This window comes from Pholis gunnellus, assembly GCF_910591455.1.
Source record: "Pholis gunnellus genome assembly, chromosome: 7".
In the NCBI taxonomy this organism is placed as follows: Eukaryota; Metazoa; Chordata; class Actinopteri; order Perciformes; family Pholidae; genus Pholis; species Pholis gunnellus.
Window position 1 is genome coordinate 27,038,801 of NC_136533.1, and position 22,540 is coordinate 27,061,340.

At 42.6% G+C, this 22,540-nt stretch overlaps 2 protein-coding genes across 2 annotated transcripts; one reads left to right on the forward strand and one right to left on the reverse strand.

Annotated features, from left to right (window-relative positions):
- Positions 1-163: 163 nt before the first annotated feature.
- On the reverse strand, positions 164-8,873 carry klhl36 (kelch-like family member 36). Its single transcript, XM_079163234.1, has 9 exons — positions 8,659-8,873; positions 8,251-8,334; positions 6,554-6,748; positions 6,336-6,458; positions 3,725-3,946; positions 3,319-3,624; positions 2,272-2,499; positions 1,982-2,139; positions 164-1,846 (listed from the first exon to the last, which is right to left on the reverse strand). The coding sequence occupies exons 2-9, from the start codon at positions 8,308-8,310 to the stop codon at positions 1,273-1,275; spliced, it is 1,866 nt and encodes a 621-aa protein (XP_079019360.1). The 5' UTR covers positions 8,311-8,334; positions 8,659-8,873; the 3' UTR covers positions 164-1,272.
- Positions 8,874-11,651: 2,778 nt separating this feature from the next.
- cotl1 (coactosin-like F-actin binding protein 1) lies at positions 11,652-22,540 on the forward strand. The gene is made up of 4 exons (XM_079163355.1): positions 11,652-12,006; positions 12,970-13,052; positions 20,804-20,961; positions 22,404-22,540. The coding sequence occupies exons 1-4, from the start codon at positions 11,930-11,932 to the stop codon at positions 22,512-22,514; spliced, it is 429 nt and encodes a 142-aa protein (XP_079019481.1). The 5' UTR covers positions 11,652-11,929; the 3' UTR covers positions 22,515-22,540.

Here is a 22,540-nt window from a genome sequence, read left to right on the forward strand (position 1 = left end):
AATTCAGAAAAAACTTTTTTTGTTACAATATGTTTTTTTTTTTTACATACACTCTATTATGTGAGTTAAGGTAGTTTTGCTGGATGAAACATTTAATTTCATTTAATGTATTTGCGCTTTGGTGTCCAACAGAGTACAAACAAATCTCTTCATATACACAAACACATGACATGACCCATTAACGGCGCATCACATGGTGGTGGCACACACTGTGTCACCACGGAACAATGCCAATGGAAAGTCAATCAGGATCCTTTTTTGTGGTTGACACGCAAATGAAATCTACGTGACTACGCAACGGTCAGATGTAGTGATGTAGTATGATCGGTGAGTGGTTGAGGTGGATGGGTCAACAACACAGGACCTTAACCCTGAGATGTTGAGTACTGGTGAAGTTACATTTGTGATGTTTTTTGCTGAAATGTAATTTACATTTAAGAGGTCGCTGGCGTTTCGTATTTCTGTGAGATCATTCAAATTAATCTATTTCTGTACTCCAGAGGAAGCGGTAACAATGTATCTTTGTCAATTCCATCACTTTTAGTCCTGCAAAGCCGATTAACCTTGGAGCCAGAATGATGATTATGAGGGACTCTTCGGATTTTTATGCCTCCACAACGCTTCAGTCGTGGCCGGAATGTCCGTCCATTCCATGTTTTCGTGAATGTGATACCTCAGGAACACCTGGAGGGCATTTCTTCATATTTGACACAGACGTCCACTAGCACAGAAGATTAAACTAATTCAAATTTGGTGGTCAAAGGTTCCTTTGACCTCAAGCAACACATTTTTGGCCATAACTCAAGAATTCATATCTAATTGTGACAATTTCTAACATGAAAATTTGGAAAAAGTGATTTGGACAGACATGGATGTAAACTGCTACTTGACTGGTTGGGGGGAGGCATATAACCGCAAGGTGGAAATTCTGGCCTACCACGACAGTCACCTAGCCCATATATCTGCCTATACAGTGTTAATACTCAGGTATGCAGTGTGTAACTCAACTTTAGGTCTTGTAGGAGATTTATAAATGAAAGCAGAGTGAATTCTTCTTTTCTCTCCCATCCCCCTTACTAATCATAAGTTCTTAACCAAAAAAGTAGTTAATTCAGTGGTGACAGTTATTGCCACCTCTCTGCCTTTGTGACGCTGCACTGCCCCAGAACATGATTCTGATACCCGTGTAAGGGACATAACAAAATATGTTTCTTCTATTAAAAAGATTTATCAGAAATATTTTTGGACAAAGAGAGTTCTTCATTACCGCTGCTACGTGGGGTGTAATCTTCCTTTCATCCTTTGTCCTATCTTCTTCATCTCCGAAGAGGGTGATGATGGTGAGGGCTTCACTGTGCAGACGCATGCCGAGGCCCCTGCGATACATTTCGGCAGGTCGGGTCCTCTGGACCATGAGCCCTCGTCAGGGTCGTACACCTGAGTGGCCCTGGAGAACACCATGCTCTCCCAGCTGTAGCCTCCGAGCACGTAGATCCTCCCCACCCACACCGCAAGCCCCGCCTCGCTGTTGGGCAGCAGCAGCGGCGCCACCCGCGTCCACTGGCCGCTGCATGGGTCGTAAGACTCCACCTGAAGGATGTCGAAGCGCTCCGTGGTGTCCTCGTGGTCGTCGCTGCCCCCGATGGCGTAGATGAGGTGGTTAGGGGAGGCCATGCAGTGCCAGCCCCTCGCCAGGGACATGGCCCGGCACTCCACCCACACCTCGCTGTCCCGTGATGGATCGAAGCTCAGCACGTCGCGGCGGTATGGGCCGATCTGGTAGTCGTGACCACCTGAGATGTAGACTACACCGCGGTGGACTGTTCCAGCGTGGCCGTAAGTGGACCTAGGAAAGACAAATGTTCTATGTTCTTTATGATACATTCTCAGGGGACCATAAATGCCAAACTTCACGGCATACCCAGCCGTCAGAGAAATGTCCCCATAAAACAGCAAACCCAGTGGCAACACGTGTCCCTACCGGGGCAGTCCTGCCACGTAGGACCAGCAATCCTCAGTGGGACAGTACACCTCCACAGAGGACAACGCTCCGGCGTCGTTCCTCCCACCCACGGCGATCAGGCAGTCTCCCACTGCCACCAGGTAAAAATCCACTCGCCGCTCATTCATCGGGGCGCCCTGGAAAAAAAAGCATCACACCGTCACTGTGCGTGGGCGACTTGGCTGATAAAAGACAAGCGCCAACAAACATAAGAGAACCATGGGGACGCCTCCTTTACTCTCTACAGAAATGTACATTTCTCACAGTACCCTGGCCCACTGGTTGTGGCGGGGGTCGTATCTGTACAGCAGGTTGCAGGCGGCATCTCCGCCGTTGTCCCTGGACAAGCTTCCCCCGGCAGTAAAGATGAAGCCCCCCAGCACTGCCAGGCAGTGGTGGCTCCGCTTGGCCGGCAGCTCGGTTTCCACCTCCCAGATCCCTGTTTCACCGTCCAGCCGGCAAACATTGGCGCTCAGCTCCTCGCCACGTTCCGACACCTTGAGGAGTAAAAAGAGAGGAGGGTTAAGCGATCAGGCATGGTTATTAAAAAGCAAAAAAGTGTGCCAGTCACTGTCTATTTGTTTAATGGTTATGAGATATTACAAGGTCACAACTTGAGACACAATTAGTCAAGTTTTTAGGGAATCAAAGCTGCATTCCAATTTGCATACTTTGCCTTTTTTACGTTTAGTTCATACTGCAGTTGCCCTAATAAAGTAGGTACTGAGGCATCCGGTATGCATTCAATTGGGACATACATCCTCATAACATGACACCTTGAACTTGACCTTGTTGCTCATACGTCTGCTAGGCAAAGGTCAGAACAGCCTGAAAAGCGGGCTACCGGACATTGTAGAACATCCTGGTATTTTTTGACATTCTATGCATTGTGACAATCTGTTTCCGGCACACTAAATAGTATGGTAGTATGGGTATTTGAAAGCACAGCAAGTCTTTATTTCTGCAGCTAAAGTCTGACTCAGGTTTCAAGTCAGCACAGAAAGTGACAAATATTCATATACTCATTTTCAAGCAAAAACAAATTAACCAAAAATGTCAAGAGGATAACACCTTGTCATATAAGAGTCTACTTTGTGGACTAATAACAGATTAACTGTAAATAGCTACATTGTAGTCTCAAAAAATGTAAGTCATCGTTATCACAGGTGAGCAATCACCTGTGAAGTCTATATATGTATATAGACTATATACATATATAGACTATATACATAGTCTATATCTAAGATGTGGACGTAGTCACTCTTTGGTTTGTGGACTGCCGTTTTGAAGCCTTGAGTTTGCTGCTTGGTCTGTACCTCTCCTCCGATCAGCAGCAGCCGCTCTGCTCCCCCCCTCAGCGTGGTGCGTCCTGTTTGCAGGAGCGGCTGGGCGCTGGGCCTGGCGTGGTACGCCAGGGCTTCCTCCACCAGGGCCTCGCAGCCGGCCTCCTTCGTCGGAAGGGCCCGCAGCGCCGGCAGCACCCGGTCCGCCAGCTCCCCCACCGGCATCAGGGGGAAGCGGACGTTGGAGAGGAGCTGCGTGGCGTGGGCCGTCCGCTCGGGGGCCTCGCCTAGCCACCGCAGGGCGGCCTGGAAAAGCTCCTGCTCACCGTCATGCTGGACCTGACGACGAAGAGAGGAGCGGCGTCTTGTAAATCTTTGCCCCCAAAGGTCAAGAATAAACTTACAGTGTCAACATCTGAACAAGCAGTGCAGCATTTACCTGGCCACTAGCGAGGTAGGACGCGAGTTTGTGTGGCGGGGTGTTGCGGAGGAAGTCTGGAGTGAGGGAGAGCGTGGCGAAGCGCGCAAGGACAAAGCGGTCGATGAAGGTGTCGAGTCGCTCCAGGCTGTAGAGCTGGGCCAGCTCCTGCAGGTACAGGTAGTTGTCCTCGCTCACCTCCCTCTCCAGGTACTGGCAGCAGAAATCCACCGCTCGCCACACCTGAACAGCAGCAGGATTTTTACATTTCACATGTCCCCTTAAAACCTTTTGGACCCTAAGCCTTTTTTTAGGCCTTTTCTCGAAAATTGTAACCCATACAAAAGAGACTACAATTCTGTAACTACAAGGTCTATTTTAAAAATGTTGATGCTTGAATAACACTAGGGATTGTGAGATTTGATGAGATGAGTAAATATTGTGTATATGTTACTGGTTAATAGTAGCTGAAGACTGAACACAGCAAACAGGGAAAATTCCCAAGTTCGTCTGAAGAAAAAGCACTGTAATTTATTAAATAAGGCCCTGGCTAGCCTAAAAACATTCCCAATTCATAGCACAAAGGGTGCAGGAACCTCACAAAAAGATTTGGTGTAAATAAAGTGAAGCAAACCCCAATTATAGGTGTTTATCTAAAAAAAAACATGCGAAATTCTCATTTTATATACTTTATAATTATATATTTCACTTTATTTGTCACTCATATTGTACAATCTATCCTAACAGAGCTGTTTGGCATCATTTTGGCATAATTCTGACCCATTCTGACCCATTTTGACCCATTTTGACCCATTTTGACGTGTCATATCTCTCCTGGATGTCTCTGTCTGTTTGTCTGGAGCCCTTGCTCAGCCTGTGGTTGGTGGATCTTGTCATGTGACATCTCATTAGCTCCAGGTGCTCAAAACGAACACACTCGTGTGTTTCATGAAGTGATTGACAGAAGTTTGAGCCAATAAAACTCCAAAACCGTGCAGCGGTCAGCCCCCAAGCCCCAAGCCCCTGTATGATTCGCCGCCGGCATTCTGACCACCATTTTGGCTCAGATGAATGGAGAAACTCCATTTTAAGTTCCAGACGTACCTACTGAGCAGACGAACACATTACTAATAAGGAATAATTGCGGATTTCACCGTTTTGGCCCTCAAAACCGTCTCAAGGTATGATACAGTTATAATATTTTCGCAGTGTGGGAGTTGTGCTTTCTGTGGCTTGTTGGCTGTAACTCCTGAACGCTTTGACGGAGAGTAATTTGGAAGCTACCGTTGAACTCTGTGTGGAATGCTAATGTTGTTAGCGGTGTGATTTGCCGGGTAAGATGCTATGCCCGAGATTCACGAAGCATTCTCTGAGTTGTTGTCTTGCCGGCTGTGGCGATATTGTGGCGAATCTTCTTAGTTAGTTAGTAGAATAGTTTATAATGGTGTTTGTAGTGTGTAAAATGGTTAACGTGATTACATTAAGGAGACTTTTTTCGATAAAAAAAAAAAAAAAAAAATGTAATTTCTTTTTTTAATGTCTTTAAGAACTTTAATTTCTACGACGCTCTCTTCGATTAAAAATCTCGTAAACCCCAAATGGGGCTCGCTCGGGTCCAGGAGGTTAAAGAACAACTGGTTTGTTTCCATCATGAGGAATTATACTGTTGTTGTTTTTTATTTCCAAACAAATTAACACTATATTTTTACCTCTTATTAATTATTTATAACCACTATATAAACAATGAATCACTGCTTTATAACATGCTGGTTATTAACAGGACGTTCTTTAAATCCTCATACTATAAAGCATTCCTAGGTGGCGTATAAACAGTTAATTAACGCATGATAACATACAGAAGTTATAATCAAATATGATTATATATTCACAGCCGTTTTTAAAGCACCACAAACCTGTTTTAAACCTGCTGTAAATGTGTACAGTTACTAAATGTTTTTTACAAAACTTTTTTTCTGGGAACTTTTTAAATATGACAAAATCATTGCGGCCCAAATCAAAATAGAGCGATTTTTCGTTCCTGACCATCTTTACTGCCATTCCCACGTCACCTTTTATTATCTTAAATAGGTAAACCAGACATTTAGAAGAGATCGTTGGTTTAATGCCTGTGTTATAGAAAACATATACACATGTTGAATACTTTATGAATGAGACCAAATAAATACATTTTGGCAGATTTATCTCATTAGGTTCAATGTTATAAGTAGACTGCAATTATGAGAACATTAAGGCTCCTTCATGTGGCTTAAAGGTGTACTGGTCATATAAATGTTAAATAAAGCACTATGGGGGCTAATTTATTTGGCAACCCAGCCCAACCCAGTGTTTGGAAATGAGTGCTTTATAAAACGCCTTAAAATAAATTTCTTAAAATGTATATTCAATACAAATTATTTTAGACACTGTAGTATCTGTACATGTGCATGAATAAATGCTTGATAATACAACTGAAAGACTATGAAGGAATGACAAACATTATTCACCACAGCCCTTTTTGGCGTATCTATGGCAGCTGGTTCAATTTCAACTTCTATCATTTACATATGCGTAATATGATGACGCACCCTAGTTCATCTATACATTTACTATCATGTGTTGAACAGTGTCTCACCTGCACAAGGTGGGCAGCTTCCAGCACATGGTCAATATTTCCTCCATCCAATGGCAGCTCTCCGCTGTACAGGAAGTCAACAACAGCGTTCAGACCGATGTAGGACACACCGACCAGCTCAACCTGCAGACAGGAAGAGGACAGCGGAGGTTAATCAGGCGTTGGACATTTGAGAACGTCCGTCTGTGCCCCGGTGCATCGTCCTACGGTGCGTTTACCTCCTCCTGGCGTTGCTCCCTCATGCCCAGGGTGAACATGGCGTGGAAGTACGGGCTGGAGACGGCCAACAGGGCTCGGTGAGCGGGAACCCGCTGGTTGTCCGCCATCAGCACTACGTCGCAGAACTGTCCGTGCTGCCGCTGCTCGTCGAGGCCCCGCAACACCTCCACAGCTTGGTCCACCCAGTGGAACACCTGCCAACACAACGCGGTTTGCAAGATTTTTCAAACAGTACACACAAAACATACTGTGCATAACATTTTCTGCTCAGTTAAGTTTGTTCATCTTCTGCTTAAATCTGACAGTTCAGTTCAGGCTAGTTCTTTTGAAACGAGTCAGTCAGTCTTTCCTCGAGTCCTGACTTAACATGCTGCATAGCCCCGCCTCTACAGCCTCCAACTCCTCTGATGCATTTAATAAATAATGCTGGAAGGGAGGGTTTTATTCAGGCGGCAACCTCTGTGTCTAAAAAGTGAAGCCAATGCGGAAGTGCCTTAAATCTGCATTTTCTCTAATGTCCACCAGGGGGCGACTCCTCTGGTTGTATAGAAGTCTATGAGAAAATGACTCTACTTCTCTCTTGATTTATTACCTCAGTAAACATTGTAAACATGAGTTTATGGTCTCAATCTCTAGTTTCAAGTCTTCTTCAATACAGCATGATGTTCATTTTGTAAGTTATTCAATTCAAAATAAATCCCAAAATCACTAATCACAAATTTGCCTCAGAGGGCTTTACAATCTGTACACATACGACATCCTCTGTCCCAGGACCCTCACATCGGAACAGGAAGAACTCCCCCCAAAAGAAACTTTAACGGGGAGAAAAGAGGAAGAAACCTTAGGGAGAGATACAGAGGAGGGATCCCTCTAATCAGGATGGACAGAAGCGTGATAGATGTCGTGAGTGCAAGTTATGGTGCCGTTTAGAGTAAAGTAGAACACAAAGCAGGGTATGCTTTAGAGGCGTGGCTACCTTGTGATTGCTACAACGACGTTGTCCGTGTTTTTGTCATTGAACTTTAACCCTTCCACAGTTGCCTTTTTTTTTTGGCCACCTAAAAATGTTGTTATTCAGTGTGTGTTTGAACATGACTCCACCCTCTTGTGTCAATTGTGGTTTCCAAAAAACCAAGATGGTGATGGCCAAAATGCCAAACTCGAGGCTTCTAAAAAAGGCCGTACCAATGGGTATTGTCACAGTGACTATGTCCACTTCTTTTATAAAGTTTATGGATTTGACGAGTAGGTGGGTGGTCATTTTCCAGAACTTAAATTTCTTAAAGAGAGAAGCCATCTTATTTCTTTAAGCTGGATCCCTGTATTGTTGATTGTATAATGCAATGAATACAATTATTAGACGTCAAGGACACACACAATGAGTTTTGGTGAGAAACACTGAATGTAAACACAACTGTGTTTGCTTACAAGACAACTCCACGGGGGTACCTTGAAGTGTCAACGCTTCTTGCAACAAATTGCGCAAAAATAAAAGTTAAGTGTTCTCAAATGTGGATGGAACACTCACAAAGACATCCACATTTACACACGATTGACGCCTGATTGCTGAGATTCTGGTGTGTCTTTTTAAGTCATTGAATAAATTGGCCAATGGAGGAGATGAGTATCAGCTTCTTGTTTACATTCATGTGTGTCAGAGTCTGACTGACACACACACACACACACACACACTGACCTTGGACGATTCACTGATCCGCTGGGGACGAAACACACGACTCGGTTTGCCATTGTCCATTATGTTCCCTCAGGCAGGCATCATCTAAAGGAGACACACACAAACAGAGACACACGCGCGCACGTACACACACATGGTGAAAATAGTGTGTAAGATCTTCCCTCACCAATTGTGCCCCATCCCTAGCACTAAATGAATCCCTCACAGACGTGAGAACCAGAAAAGCCATGTATCCTAACTTAGTAACTGGACGAGCCCCTAATGTCCCCATGCTTCTATGCTCCTCATACTGTTAGCTAGAAAACACAACAGTCAAACCGTCAACGACAAGAAACTACGTTAAGTTATGTCACTTTCTGATTCAATCCCTAAAAAAGCTCCTATTGTTATGAACTGACAAGTGCTGACATTTGGAATGATCGTGGAGCAGACGACATCCGCGTGCACCGTGATGCTGCCAACAGCATCTCTCGTTCCGTCAGTTGAGCACCAGAAGGAGAAGCAGTCGCCTTTTTATTTTGGAGGAAACGATAAAGACGCGTTTTTCAACGACGACACAAACTAGACTGCTTGCTACAAACAGTCTCTTGTAACAAACTCACTTCGCAGAGAGACATATTCCCCAAAACTACCACGGAAATAGCTGAAGAATGTAGCATTTTCAGCTAGCCTGAATAAACATATGGACTTCCGGCTTAGGTTTTCAAAATAGGCTAATGTTATCCTTTATCACTCCTTGAAACATTGTTTTGCTGCAGCCATGGTACGTTAACGTGAATAAATGACAGGAACCAATGGTCTCTCAAAAATGTAACTGTGTATGTCATTTTCACTTGGAAATGTCATCACTTCATTATTTTTGCCCTTTTATTTTGAAGCCAAAACCTTTCAAGCCGATGTTGTGAGTGACACCAGCCAGGTTAACGAGATCTGGCTTTAAAATACATCCAGGAAACAAGATGCTCCTAATGGACCAATCACAATTAGGTCTATGCGAGTACGTTTAAGACACGCAATGTCCCTGAACATTTTTAAAGGCATTTAACCCATGCTAAATACTGGGAAGTAGGCCATAATAAACTTGGATGTTGGGGTGCGGTTTATGAATTTTTTTTAATGTTTGTGAATGCAAACAGAACCAGATGCGATGGAATCGCACCACCCGCAAATTGGAAGTCAAATTGAGCCAGGGGAACTTGGCCTTCACCTGGATCTCAACTACACGCCTGTAAAGATTTGTGATGCCAAAATCGGTCCAGGGGCGTAAAGTTGGGGGTCCAATGGCCCCCTCACTCCCCTTGATCATATGACTTTGATTGTATAATTCAACGATCATTTTGATGTCAACTATACAACTGTAAAGTTTCGTGACTATCTCGCATCGCGGTAACAATATCTGTTCACAGACGGATATACAAACACTGACCCACAGACTCACAAGGTAGAAAAAATACCACTGTCAGAATACTAATGTCACGATGAAAGAGATGAAGATTTCAACATTTAGGATGAAACGAACCCATAAAAAAATATAACTTACATTTGTTATTAAAAAATTAAAAAAATGTCCTCCAAAGGGCAAAGGGGGAAAAAACTGGCATATTCCCCTTCAACCCAAATTTCAAAAAGAGTGCTTGAACTGTGGCTCTTTCAATCGTGTATGTGGAACAAGTGCAACAGCAAACTGAGCTGCAGCAAATCAAAGTCAACTGGCAGAACATGAGAAATAAAATAGAATCTGAATGGGAGCCAAATCAAAATGCAGAGTCATCATGAACTGATCGAGAGAGGGTCACTATAGACAATGATGTATTACATACATGTATTACATACATGACAAACATGTATTATGTAGCAGTAGCCTATGGAATATATAATGTAAAGTAACCTTGCCTGCTACATTTTACATCAACATAACAATCAAACATGGATTATGAGTTTATGTGCGCTGTTAACAATTCTATACATATATAACCAGACGGTACCATTAACACCTAAGTCATTGGCACTGCTTTGCTAGGAACAGGTGGGGTGTGATGGGTTGTTGGTGGACCAGCAGGTGGCGGGGTGATGCAGTATCAGACAATCCAGAGCTCAGAGCTCAGGTAGGTGGTGACCGTCCAGGGTCAGTCATCAGAGAGCACGTGGAGCTGGTGGAATCAGTAGGCTTCTCCCAGGAGGAGGGAAGACGTGTTTAGCCTCTGTGCTGTCTGCTGTACTGGCCGACACCATACAGTACTTCATGTAGTACTTCTTATAATCTCCATACACATGCAACCCCTGCCCTGCTGACAGATACACCGTATTGTGTAGTTGTGTATAGCTTGTATTGTATTTAAGTGTAGAGTTGCACATTTTGCGGTAGGCCTACACTGTTAAGAATGTTGTAATGAATAGCAGATTGCAATATTTGATGTAGTACAGTAGTTATGCAGAACATAACTGTATAGTAATACAGTTATGTTCTGCATAACATAGAATATGCGGGTGCTTGTATTTCAAATGAATCGGCCCTCGAGGACAAAACCTTATACCTGAAATTAAACTATTGAAACACAATTGGTGGATTTCAATACCGCCGCACTAGGCAAGTTAAACTATTTAGCTCAAATGAAACCGGAGGTTTACTGTTTTACCTTCAGAATAAAACAGAGACGTGTCTCACTAAAAAAGAATAATCAAGTATTATGCGTTTCTTGATTTTTTTGTTTTACCTTTACCTTTCCTCTTGTTTCCTGACAGCAGAACTGACATCTCAACCCCTCTGTATTTCCCCATGTCCCTGCCTTTTCTCTGTTCGAATAGATAAGAAAAAAGAATCAATACAATGAAGACCATTCAGTGTAACCAGCCGCAAAGGGAGATCAAATTTCATGCTGTTAATAGTGAGAACGTTTGTTTTTATGTTGTTTGTATTGGCTAATTCTACTGGGTGTTTTCTGTCTGAAAACAGATCACTGTAGATGTAGTAGGCTACATTCATGAAAAGAAACTGGATCACAATATCACGTAAAACAAATAATTTCTCCACTTTCATCTGTCTAACACATCAAAGCAACATTTTAAATGACTTATGATGATAATACGCTGTTTAATTCATGAGAAAACCTATTTTTAAAAGGAAATTGAAAGTCACTGCTGGTGAAGAAAATAATGACATACATGTCTGACTGCAAAATGTATCTTTTGTGAATAAATATAATATCACAACAGTGTTTTAGCTACAGCTGTTCCCTTCAATATTTGTGTTACTTTATTTTGAAAGTCCTTACCGGAAAATGTAGTCGTACGTTATGTGTGCCTTGACAGAGGCCCTCATACCATTGACCATTCACAGGGAGAAGGTGAATCCAGCGTTTGAGGGACTACTCTGCTGGCAACCTGATCGTCTAGCATCACCAACGCCCATAAAGTAGCGATATACAGGAAATAAACCTCGCTGCTAGAAGAAGAGCCGTCTCTATCCGCTACATCCGACCGGCTCAGTCGTTCCAGTGCGGTGGTCGTGATTTTGGAGTGAAGCCTATTGTATAACGTTATCAGTTATAGTACTCTGATGTATAGCATCAACTGTATAAGTTAGCTGCTTTTTAATACTGTGCTAGCTAGCTCTCCCTGGTTTGGACTGATACAACGGCGACTTCGACTGTTTTCACTCCTGTCTAACGTTATACGAAAAATGGCAACCCAAATCGATAAAGAGGCTTGCAGAGAGGCTTACAACCAAGTCAGAGACGATAACACGGACATCAATTGGTGAGTGCGCGGACATGGATACTTCTCCATACTCCGTTAAAGAATGGGACTATTCTAAATGTCCTTGCTTGAAAAAAAAAAATCATACATGTAACCGTCGACCTCGTATGAATAATGAAAACTCTCTAGCTATTAGTTACTTCGGCAGACATTCAATACAATAATTAATCCGTTTAAAAAAAATCTAATCTCCGTTAGAATTTTAATTCACACAGCCTGTTACCGCCCACTGCGCCTTCTTTTCGGTGGCGAAGGGTGCTGAAATAAGAGGCGGATCTTTTTTAAAATATAACTTTACATTCTATGTTGAATAAGCACAGTTTGTCTAACCAAATACGCGCCGAATGGACGATAGATTCATAAAGACATAGAAAATGAAATGCGCTGTTTTTTTTATCGTGTGAACGTTTGCATTTAACCAAGGTGACTTTAAATTGCTCGATATTTTAAAGCAGTTCCACCCGCTCACTCCGAATACGCGCTAGAACGGCACCTCGGAGGGGGTTTGCCCCGCAACTCCATCTTTCGCGAATTGTTTCAAACTGGATTCGACGCCCTAATTCAAAACGGTTTAGGCTTGTAACAATATTTGGCCCTAACAGCATACAGTCAGCAGTTATGTTCCCGTAATATATAGCTGATCCGATCTAGCTGATCTGTATTCAGCACTAGCGGTCACACACTGCACAGTTATCAGGCCCCGGCGGGGCAGAAGTAATTTCCTTTGTCCTGTATTCTGAGAGGATAACGTTATAGTAGTGACACATGCACATGGCTGACACACAGCCCCCCCCCCCCCTTCCCCCCCGCCACCACCCTGCATTGAGTGTATTTGGGGCAATCTGTGTGCATTGCTCCAGTCTGCAAAAAAATGGGCCCCAATGTGCGCAACAATGTTGAGAATCAATAGATCGTGAGACTGGATGGTGATAAATAAAGCACGGTGTGTTGTGCATCCTCCAGGGCCGTGTTTAAATACGAGGGCTTCAGGATCCTGCCTGCAGGACAAGGGACGGACTATGAGGACTTCAAAAGCATGTGCACAGGTAAGGAGGGGATCCTATTATGAATGTCCCACCCTAGTTGTCAACCAAGCATTGCCGGTGTAATGCGTCCTCCCTGCTGCTGGCTAGTCTACATTTTGTGGTGTGTGTGTGTGTGTGTGTGTGTGTGTGTGTGTGTGTGTGTGTGTGTGTGTGTGTGTGTGTGTGCGCGCGCGCGCGGCTTTGTCTCCGGACGGGTTAAACGGCCTGCTGGATGGGCCACACAGCTTGACTTGGCAGGACACTAATCTTTTAAGACTCTGTGCTCTGTCACCCATTGGCCTTGAGCCCTGTAGCCTAACTACACTGTCAAAGCACTTAGCACTGTATGCGTTGCGTAATCTCTTCCATAATATCCTGCACGTTTTTTGTTTTTGGTGAAACACTTAAGGTCAGTCTTTTGTATATTGTTTTCCTGAATTACAACAGAAAGACGTAGAAACTTTAAGTTTTCTAACTAGTCAGCGTTCATGTTCACCTGTTGCTGCTTTTGAGTTAAATAATGCTAAAAAATGATAAAAAAAGTAGTTTTGAGTTATTTTCTGATTGTGTGTGTGCTTTGAATGAATGCTCAGTTATTACTAGTACCTCTGTCTGCATGGAGCCTCTCGAGTAAAGCAGCTGCTCTGATGTTGGGTGTGGCTGTTTCTGATGCTTGCTCGGGTTGTCTTTTAAAGATTGCTGCCTCGGGGCTGTACTTTTATTTATTTATTTATTTATTTATTTTTTGCTTCCTGACATTTCACAGTTCACATTCCTATGTAGAAATAACTCATTTATTACCACGGTTTACGACCGCTCCACCGGTGCGTCTGCCGCCGGTTCCTGTTCGGAGATGACACACACACACACACACACACACACACACACACACACACACACACACACACACACACACACACACACACACACACACACACACACACACACACATTATCAGACATCTTTCTATCCGTGGGCTTGTTTTGCTTATTTAGCAGTGAAGTTGTAACTCTGCAGAAGAAAAAACGAAACAAGGCTCTGAGTGTAGGAGGAGCCGATGCAGACTGCTCGTCTACCGAGGCTTGAAGAGGAGGGCTCCTTTTGCATAGTGATCTTCAAGTCATCCAACTGCAGAAGGGAGAGGGAGGTGAATTCTGTTGTGCACAAGTTGAGTCAATGCAAGAAGACGGATAGGACTGCATGCAGGGCAGGGGACGTTCTAAATCCTCACATGTAATTAGAATTGCCACCAGGACTTTTAAAACACCATTTCTGCTGATAAAATGTAGCAACAACCAATAAGTTATTTAGTCACTGTCATGAATTATTCATTGTAGGTCACCAAACTATCAGCTTAAGGGAAATCCCGTCCTGAACGTCTCCTGGCGGGAAGGCACGGCTCTAGGGACGGCAGTGTTCGGTCCGTTTGTCCAGGCTGAATTTGCTCGACAAATATTGGATGTGCTGTCACTGCTGAATTTGTTTCATTATCCTCAGAGGATGAATCCTAATGACTTCGATGAGCCCCTGACTTTTCCTCTAGCGCCACCAGCAGGTAGAAGTTTCCACTAATATCCAGTGTATGGATTTGGGCAGAAGCAGATTAGTAGATGATGTCTTGTGTACAAATTTGACATTTTGTCCTAAGGTTGGCTAAAAAGAGAAGCTGGTGGAGTGTTCAAAATAAAATAATAAATAAAACTCTATTCTCTGGGGAGCATGAATCGCTCTGTAGCTTTAATGGTAATATCTGTTTGTTAGAATTTTAGATTTTTTTGTGTACAAGTGAAAACTTGGCCCAATGGTGTCACTAGAGGAACCGTCAGAAGGACACCCAAAACAGTGGAACTCCTCCACTAAGGACCCTAGATATAAGAGATCTGGGCGTCAACAAAGTGATTGGGATTCATCCTTTGGGAACTCTGCACCAAATGATGTCTGGCTTTACCGTCCTCGGGCACTGCTCTTAGCGAAGATCAAAAACAAGACCAAATGTGGACTCAGTTGACATGTTGGTAACACCACTCCTCTCCGAACCCACCTGACACTGTCCACAGGAGACAGCTCTAGTTTCCTGGCTGTGTGTCGCAGAGGGACCGAGTGTGGGCTCGGAGAGCGAACACAGGAAGACACGGTGTCACCCGCCCAACCTTCGGTGTGCCAAAATGAGGTCATTTTATTTAGCGCAACGTGTCTGCCGACAAGTCTTTTTTTGCTGTCTCATTATTGTTGTAGTTTCAGTGCAGTTTTCTCTGCAGCAGGAGGTGGGGTGGGGGTAGGAGGGTGGGGGTAGGAGGGTGGGAGAAACTGTCTGCAGAGAAAACTGCAGAGTCAGCATGGCTTCGAAGGAAAGACAAACCAGGAAACAAGAGTGAGGAAGTGTATGTTTGCACTAGTTCCTCTGGCATCTCAAACGGTGACAATGACAGTTAAGACAAAGGGTCACGGAATTGACTTAGCTGAATCAGGTGTGTGTGTGTGTGTGTGTGTGTGTGTGTGTGTGTGTGTGTGTGTGTGTGTGTGTGTGTGTGTGTGGCTCTGGGCAAGGTGTGGAAACTAGCGACATCCTTTGTGGTTGCACTGATAAGACTCTTTTATAGTGGCTGCTCCTGTTAATCTGCAGCCAGTCTGATCAAAACAGTGCTACTGAGGCTCTGCCAAGAAAGTCTCAAATCAGCTGCTTCAACAGGTACATAAAGATAATACAGGTCGCACTGTATGAACTCTTAGTGGCATCCATGTAAAATCAACTGAGCGTTTAAGTGTAACTTAATTTCAAATCAGCATCAAATCAAATCTTGGCCTTTCGTTGCACTTTTTTATTTGTTGCAATGCATGCGATATTTCAATATTCAGGTAATGTTTGCTGGTACAGTTAGAACCAGATAACTCTGCACAATGGTGAATTGAGTTGTTTCAATCAATTGAACAATCAATCAAGTTTTATTTATCCAGCACCTTTCAAACAATTTAAATGCAATTCAAAGCGCTTTACAAATGATTGACAAGAGGAAAACAAGATACTGACACAACTACATACCACACCAAATTACATTAAGAAAAAATTAATGTTTGACTGTGAAGTGAAAAGTTCAACTAAGCTGTTAACGTCACAAAAGGATGTGCAAATTGGTTCAGCAGACAAAGAACCAGATGAACCAGAATCAAAAAACTAAAAGGATGATTTTTGAAGTCTTGGGATGTGAAGTTTCCCTCCATCTTTGAAATGGGCGGAGAATTATACTACGAAGCGTGTTCAACACCTCGATAAGCCATCCATTGACAGACTTTCATTATAACAGACGTATAACTGCATAGTGTTTTAATAACTGAAAATATAAGATGACTGAAAATTGCAACCTTACTTTCAGTTTCAGCAACTAAAAGCTAAGGAAAAGTTAAGTTGAGCCCTGCCTCCAGCAGTGAGCTGCCTGATGTGTGATGCTGACTGTCCCAGTCCGGGGGATGGGACGCTCTTCACTGTTGCTGCTCCAGGATGATGTTTCATAAAGAATGCTGCCTGGTGGGACCATAGACTATGTCAGAAGTGGACGTAGTCAACGTGACGTCACCCTTTGGTTTGTGGACTGATGTTTTGAAGCTTCGAATTTGGCGTTTTCTTGAATTACGGCCGGAGCCATGTTGTATTTTTGTAACCAATGAACAAAAGTTACCATATTTGGACTGCGGAGGGGTGACTTAGAGACGCCATATACGTCTCTGATAGCGACCTGTCAATCACAGTAAGCCCGCCCTAAAACATAACTCTAAATCGGACCATAATTTACTAAATGAACATCATAATGTATTGAAGAAGACTCAAAACGAGCAATTGAGATTACACTTCCACATTGGCTTCACTCTGAGGAACCGGAGGGTGGGACGACCAAGTAAACAGTTCGTGCTTGGTGTACTACAGAGGGGTAAGTGCAGGGAAATCGTTTGGTAATTTTTTGATAAAGGCACATGCTTTTATCAGTCATTGGCCTTTATAGATCTTCAGTGCGTCATAAATCGATTTACTTCCATAATTTGTGTGTTGTTTATCCAGTAAGGATGTTAATTCCAGATGGAAACTGTCATGGCTGATGCAGGGAGCTTCAGAGCCTGGCAGATTCAATGAAGATACTTTGAATCAAACAGAAGTCTTCCAGGTTTCTAACAGGCAGGTAGATAACGGATGAACGAAACTCTGTTCGGCAACCCAGCTGAGCCCCTCTAGTCCTGTTCACTTACTGCTGATGAAAACCCAACATTTCTTGTTGCTTTTTAAATAACGACATAACGGGGGAACCTTTATTGCGAAGATGTTGTCGGAAAATGCGTTAATCACCAAATTAGCTGAGCTTTGTTAGCGGCTATCTCACCTAGAACGAATTTCTTCAAATTTGGCACACATGTCCACCTGGACTCAAGGAATAAACCATTAGAATTTGAAGGTGAAAGGTCACTGTGTCCTCACAAAACACCATATTGGACAAACATGGATGTTGACGGAGGCATTTGTACCTCTGGTTTAGACCATGTCCGACACAGAAGAAGTTTTTCATTTTAACTATACTGTTGGACGTGAAACTTGCTGTCTCAGCAATTATCTGCCAGCAGGACAGAAAGTAGTGCGTTTTCTGCCTTCCAGTGTGCCGGATGTTAGATCATGGGACATCGAGTGCGGGACCTAAATACAGGGCTTATTCCATTTATTGTACGTCGTTAGCCATTTGCAGATAGCAACTGTGCCCTGCTGGTTACTGCTGCGGAATATATTTTTTTCGGTATCATTGGAATGTTGAATTTGTTGGTAATCTTTTGCTAGTAGCATAGATTATTGGCTTCACAAACACGGGAAAAGCCAGCATCACTACTAATAGTACGTAAAGTGCTGTTTGGTTAGCATTGGAGATGGTTTTTATAACTTGGTATAAAACACTACTAATGAAGGATGTAAAGAGTCCTAGTGGTAGCTGTAGTCTAATATTAGAATAGATATTTAGGCTTTGTCATTGCCTTGACATGAAGACCACTTTTTTATTGTATGAACCAATGTTCAATATTTTCAAAAACTTCTTAAAACACAAAAGTTTAATTTGTCTTCAACTACATTACATCATATTTGTTCATTAAGTGTACTGAAGTAGCATATCACATGACATTGTTAAGATACTTTTGAGACTGAGAACATGACCACACATATACTGATATACTAAATATCTTCTAAATCAATTCAATTTAATCCTATTTGAAAATATCTTTTACACAATAGGTACATTTCCTCATGTTTGTGATGCATTTACAAATGAATTTTAAAAAAGAATTGTATTTTAAGTAGACAGCCTATCCTTTTTGTGTAATTTATTTTGTTTATTTCACTTTCCAATTTAAATTATTTGCTTTTATCAGTGTGCCTTTTTGTGGCATGTCATGTTCTTAGATGTATTATAATAAGCTTTTATAAATATCGTCCAGCCATAAACAAACAGGCTCTTTTCTTCCTCTTTGACAGTTCTGGCAGCGGCTTTGCTTCACTGTTCCGATTGTACAAATGACAGAAATCCACGAGTGCAACTCTTGTTAAAAAGATCTTTTCTGTGAAGACACCCGTCAGAGTTTTGCCGAGAGCTGAAAGGCGGGACAGGGTTTGACGGAAACGGCCACCTCGCAATTCTCTGTGCAGGAAAATATCCAGTCAATGTCATATTCATAACACATACAGGGAATACAGTCTTTGCAGTTTGAGATGTTCATATTGATACGAGGCTGCAGCAGAAAGAATGCAATGACTTAATGCAAAAAAGCTGACAAGCTGGATTCCAACATAACAGTAAGGATAAAGCAACATAACCCAGGATAACTGAAGACAAACCGACAAAGAACAAAAGAAGTGTGCATGTATAAATAAACAGGTGAAACTAATGATACAATGAGTTAACTTCAAAACAAAAGCAGGAAACACTAAACCTGAAGGAAACCAGGCGTCAACCTCCGGTTCTGCCAAGTGAAGCCGATGTGGAAGTGTCTTAAAACGTACATTCTCTCTAATGTCCACCAGGGGGCGACTCCTCTGATTGTATAGAAGTCTATGAGAAAATGACTCTACTTCTCTCTTGATTTATTCTCTCAGTAAACATTGTAAACATGAGTTTATGGTCTCAATCTCTAGTTTCAAGTCTTCTTCAATACAGCATGATGTTCATTTAGTAAATGATGGTCCATTTAGAGTCAAACAGACCATAAAGCAGAGTATGCTTTAGGGCGGGCTTACTGTGATTGACAGGTCTCTACCAGAGACGTATACTGTGTCTCGACGTCACTCCTCCACATTCCAAATATGGTCATGTCTGTTCATTGGCTGCAAAAAAAACAACATGGCGACGGCCGTAATCCAAGATGGCGACGGCAAAATCGCCGAACTAACATCAGTCAACAATCCAATGAGTGACGTCACGATGACTACGTCCACTTCTTATATAGAGTTAACTTATAGGAAGCAAACACAAGGAAAAGGGAGACCAAAACACAAATTTCTCTGAAAAACAGAAAGATGCAACACAGTCCAGTCTCCACATATAATGTGTGACAACAGACTGTGACAACAGTAGCATCAACAGCCAACTTAAATCAGTGCTGGGCCGAATGTGGGTCAGTTGTCCTATAATCTGAGGATCGTTGGTTCGATCGCCGGCTCCGCTAGTCCTTGTTGATGGACTATAGCGGATCAACAAGGATCAGCTACAGGAGCAACTTGGGGCAATACACTTAACCCCAAGTTGCTCCTGTAGCTGTGCCTACGTTGTGTAGATGTTGTGTGAATGTTAGTTAGTCCTGATGGGCAGGTGGCACCTTGAATGTTAGCTTCTGTCATCAATGTATGAATGGGTGAATGATGACATGTAGTGTTAAAACACTTTGAGTGGTCGGAAGACCAGAAAAGTGCAATACAAGTCCATTTACCATTTTACCATTATTAGGCCATATAATTATATTTAGAATTATATTCTATCTATCGAATAAGATCATTTCAACTTAATTATGAACTGTCATTTATTTTTCAAAATCCAAATTGCTTCAAAGTTCTGAAATATACAATCCATTATTGAAAATGTAGGTTTCGATAACAGCTGGACCATTTGTAAACTGTGTTTGTACCCAAGACAAAATCCCAAATAAAAGGAAATTGGGGAACGTGGCAAGTTTTCCTAAATCACTCGTACAAGCCACTTAAGAACCAATCTGTTCGTACCGGTGGTTCTTGCATAAGGCCCATTGTTTCGGTTGAATAGGATTTAGAGGCCCGAAGAGGTACAAGTCGGGAAGAGAAAGCAGCACAAATGTTTTAGCGTTTGCTGCACGTTCTTCACAGACAGCCGGCTTCTGCAGTGGACCACCGTGACAGTGACGGGCGTGGTCACTGGGACACAACTGCAAGGCTCACAAAAGATTTTACTCATTTAGTCTGTTGACCTGAATATTTCCTCAGTACACACACACACACACACACACACACACTTCACTCAGTTTGGGGCTGTTGGGACTCCGCCAGTGCAGTGAAATTACAAAAAAGCAGAACCTTTGTATTCATCTGCACTGCAACACTGCAACTCTTTTTGCTCTCTCTCTCTTTGTCTGTCCTACACACACACACACACACACACACGCACACACACAGGACGTACAAACACTGTCCCACTGGGGTGTGATGGAAGTGTGTCACATTTAAAAAAATATCAGCTGTAATGTTGAGTCTTAACGCGGCCCTGTTCCGTCTCCTCCATCAGATGACGCCCGTCTGTTCGCCTTCGTCCGGATCACGATGGGGGACGCCATGAGCAAACGGGCCAAGTTCACCCTCATCACCTGGATTGGGGAGAACATCAGCGGGCTGCAGCGTGCCAAGATCAGCACCGACAAGGCGCTGGTCAAAGAGATCGTGCAGGTCAGAGACTCCGCGGGTGTCGCATGTGGAGGAAGTGGCAATTACAGTAATGGCTGTTATCATGAGAGTGAAGCTTTAATGGTTCCCTTTTGGTAAACTCGTTGGTTACAGAGGCAAAATGGCAGAAAGCTGCATAAAGTTGAAAAAAATAAGATTTTTAAAATTCAATAAACCATCTGAAAATCTAGATAATATGGAAAAAGTCCAAAATAATGAGAAACATTTAGCCGCTATGTGCGCTTTATATTTACTTGTTAAAGATGCACAAATCAATATTTGTATTTTGACATTGGAGGGGGGAAAAGTGAGAGTCAATGTTGTACTTGCAGTCATCAGGTGGGTTCCAAATGAATGCTAATGTTGTTCTGAGTCAGCTGGACGTGTAAACAACATGAACACATGCAGCACAATGCAGCTTTGAAGGTACCCTGTGAAGGACTGCTGCATAGTGCTACCAGTGCTCAAATGCTCCACGTGGTTCCTTTAATGTGTTAACTTGTGCTCAACTAAGCAGCCATGCTGTTATACCCTGGCCTGGAGGACAAAGAACAGTTTCTTTGTCCTCCGGAATTTATTGCCAAAGAATTGTCTCAAGAATATCAGTTATTTATATTACCTGATGTAAATTATTATGTATCAAACTAAGAGCTGACAGTTAGCAAGCTCACTAGCTTGGAGAGCCCCTTTATCAACTCTTTATTGAATGAAATGTTAAAGACACAATGCAGTGGCTTAATAACCGGCCCTGGACAGACTTTTCATGTAAAACTCAAATTCACAGCACTCTTCCTTAACCATAATCATAACAATAGTCAACATGCTAGCGGTTTGCTTTAACGATTAGCGCTAGAGTTTAGCATAAGCCATTTAAAAGAGTAATGGCTATCATGAACAATAATTTAAAAACAATCAAATCTGACTAAATGTTAAAGTAACATAGACCAAGCCCAGCAGTTCATGTTGTGTAACTGTAGCATGAAATCATGGTGAAGTTATTAGCAAGCTAGCTAGCTAACAACCCAGCCACTAACTGAGCAAAATATACCAATGTATGTCTTCGTCTACACACTCTTGTCACAGCGTAGGAAAGCACATTGCTATTGCCAAATAATTATTCACACCGATTCAAAAGATTTTGTAATGTGCCAATAGCACAATTTAAAGTCAACAGAAAGGAGATAAAAGGCTAAATGATACACTGGTAACAGACAATGAGCCAACGATAGACGATTCCTGACTGATGCACTCAGAAGTTTGTCATGATTTTCCTGAAAAATATTTTCATATTTTTCAAAGCTATTCAAATTTTTGTTTTGCTATCCGCACAAAAATACTCAATGAAAAATGTAAAACATCAGCCAGCCCTAATTAGTTTGGGTTGTTCCCATTCTGCTAAAAGTGAAAAGTAACTTTGGGTTTTCTGAACTCTTCTGTGTCCACAGAACTTTGCCAAGGAGTTCATGTTCAGTGACCCGAGGGAACTGGATGCAGACAACATCCGTACAGAGCTGAAGAAGGCCGGTGGAGCCAACTATGACGCTCAGGCCGAGTAGAGAAGTGCCATGGTCCACTGGAAGGG

What these genes read in the sequence shown, in the direction of transcription:
- klhl36 (XM_079163234.1), bottom strand. Translation starts at nt 8,310, where the DNA reads ATGGACAATGGCAAACCGAGTCGTGTGTTTCGTCCCCAGCGGATCAGT. An exon ending in TGCTGCTGATCGGAGGAGAG is followed by an intron (nt 2,500 to 3,318) that starts GTACAGACCAAG and finishes TTACTCCTCAAG; the next exon opens with GTGTCGGAACGTGGCGAGGA. An exon ending in TACGTGGCAGGACTGCCCCG is followed by an intron (nt 1,847 to 1,981) that starts GTAGGGACACGT and finishes TGTCTTTCCTAG; the next exon opens with GTCCACTTACGGCCACGCTG.
- cotl1 (XM_079163355.1), top strand. Translation starts at nt 11,930, where the DNA reads ATGGCAACCCAAATCGATAAAGAGGCTTGCAGAGAGGCTTACAACCAA. An exon ending in CTTCAAAAGCATGTGCACAG is followed by an intron (nt 13,053 to 20,803) that starts GTAAGGAGGGGA and finishes CTCCTCCATCAG; the next exon opens with ATGACGCCCGTCTGTTCGCC. An exon ending in TGGTCAAAGAGATCGTGCAG is followed by an intron (nt 20,962 to 22,403) that starts GTCAGAGACTCC and finishes CTGTGTCCACAG; the next exon opens with AACTTTGCCAAGGAGTTCAT.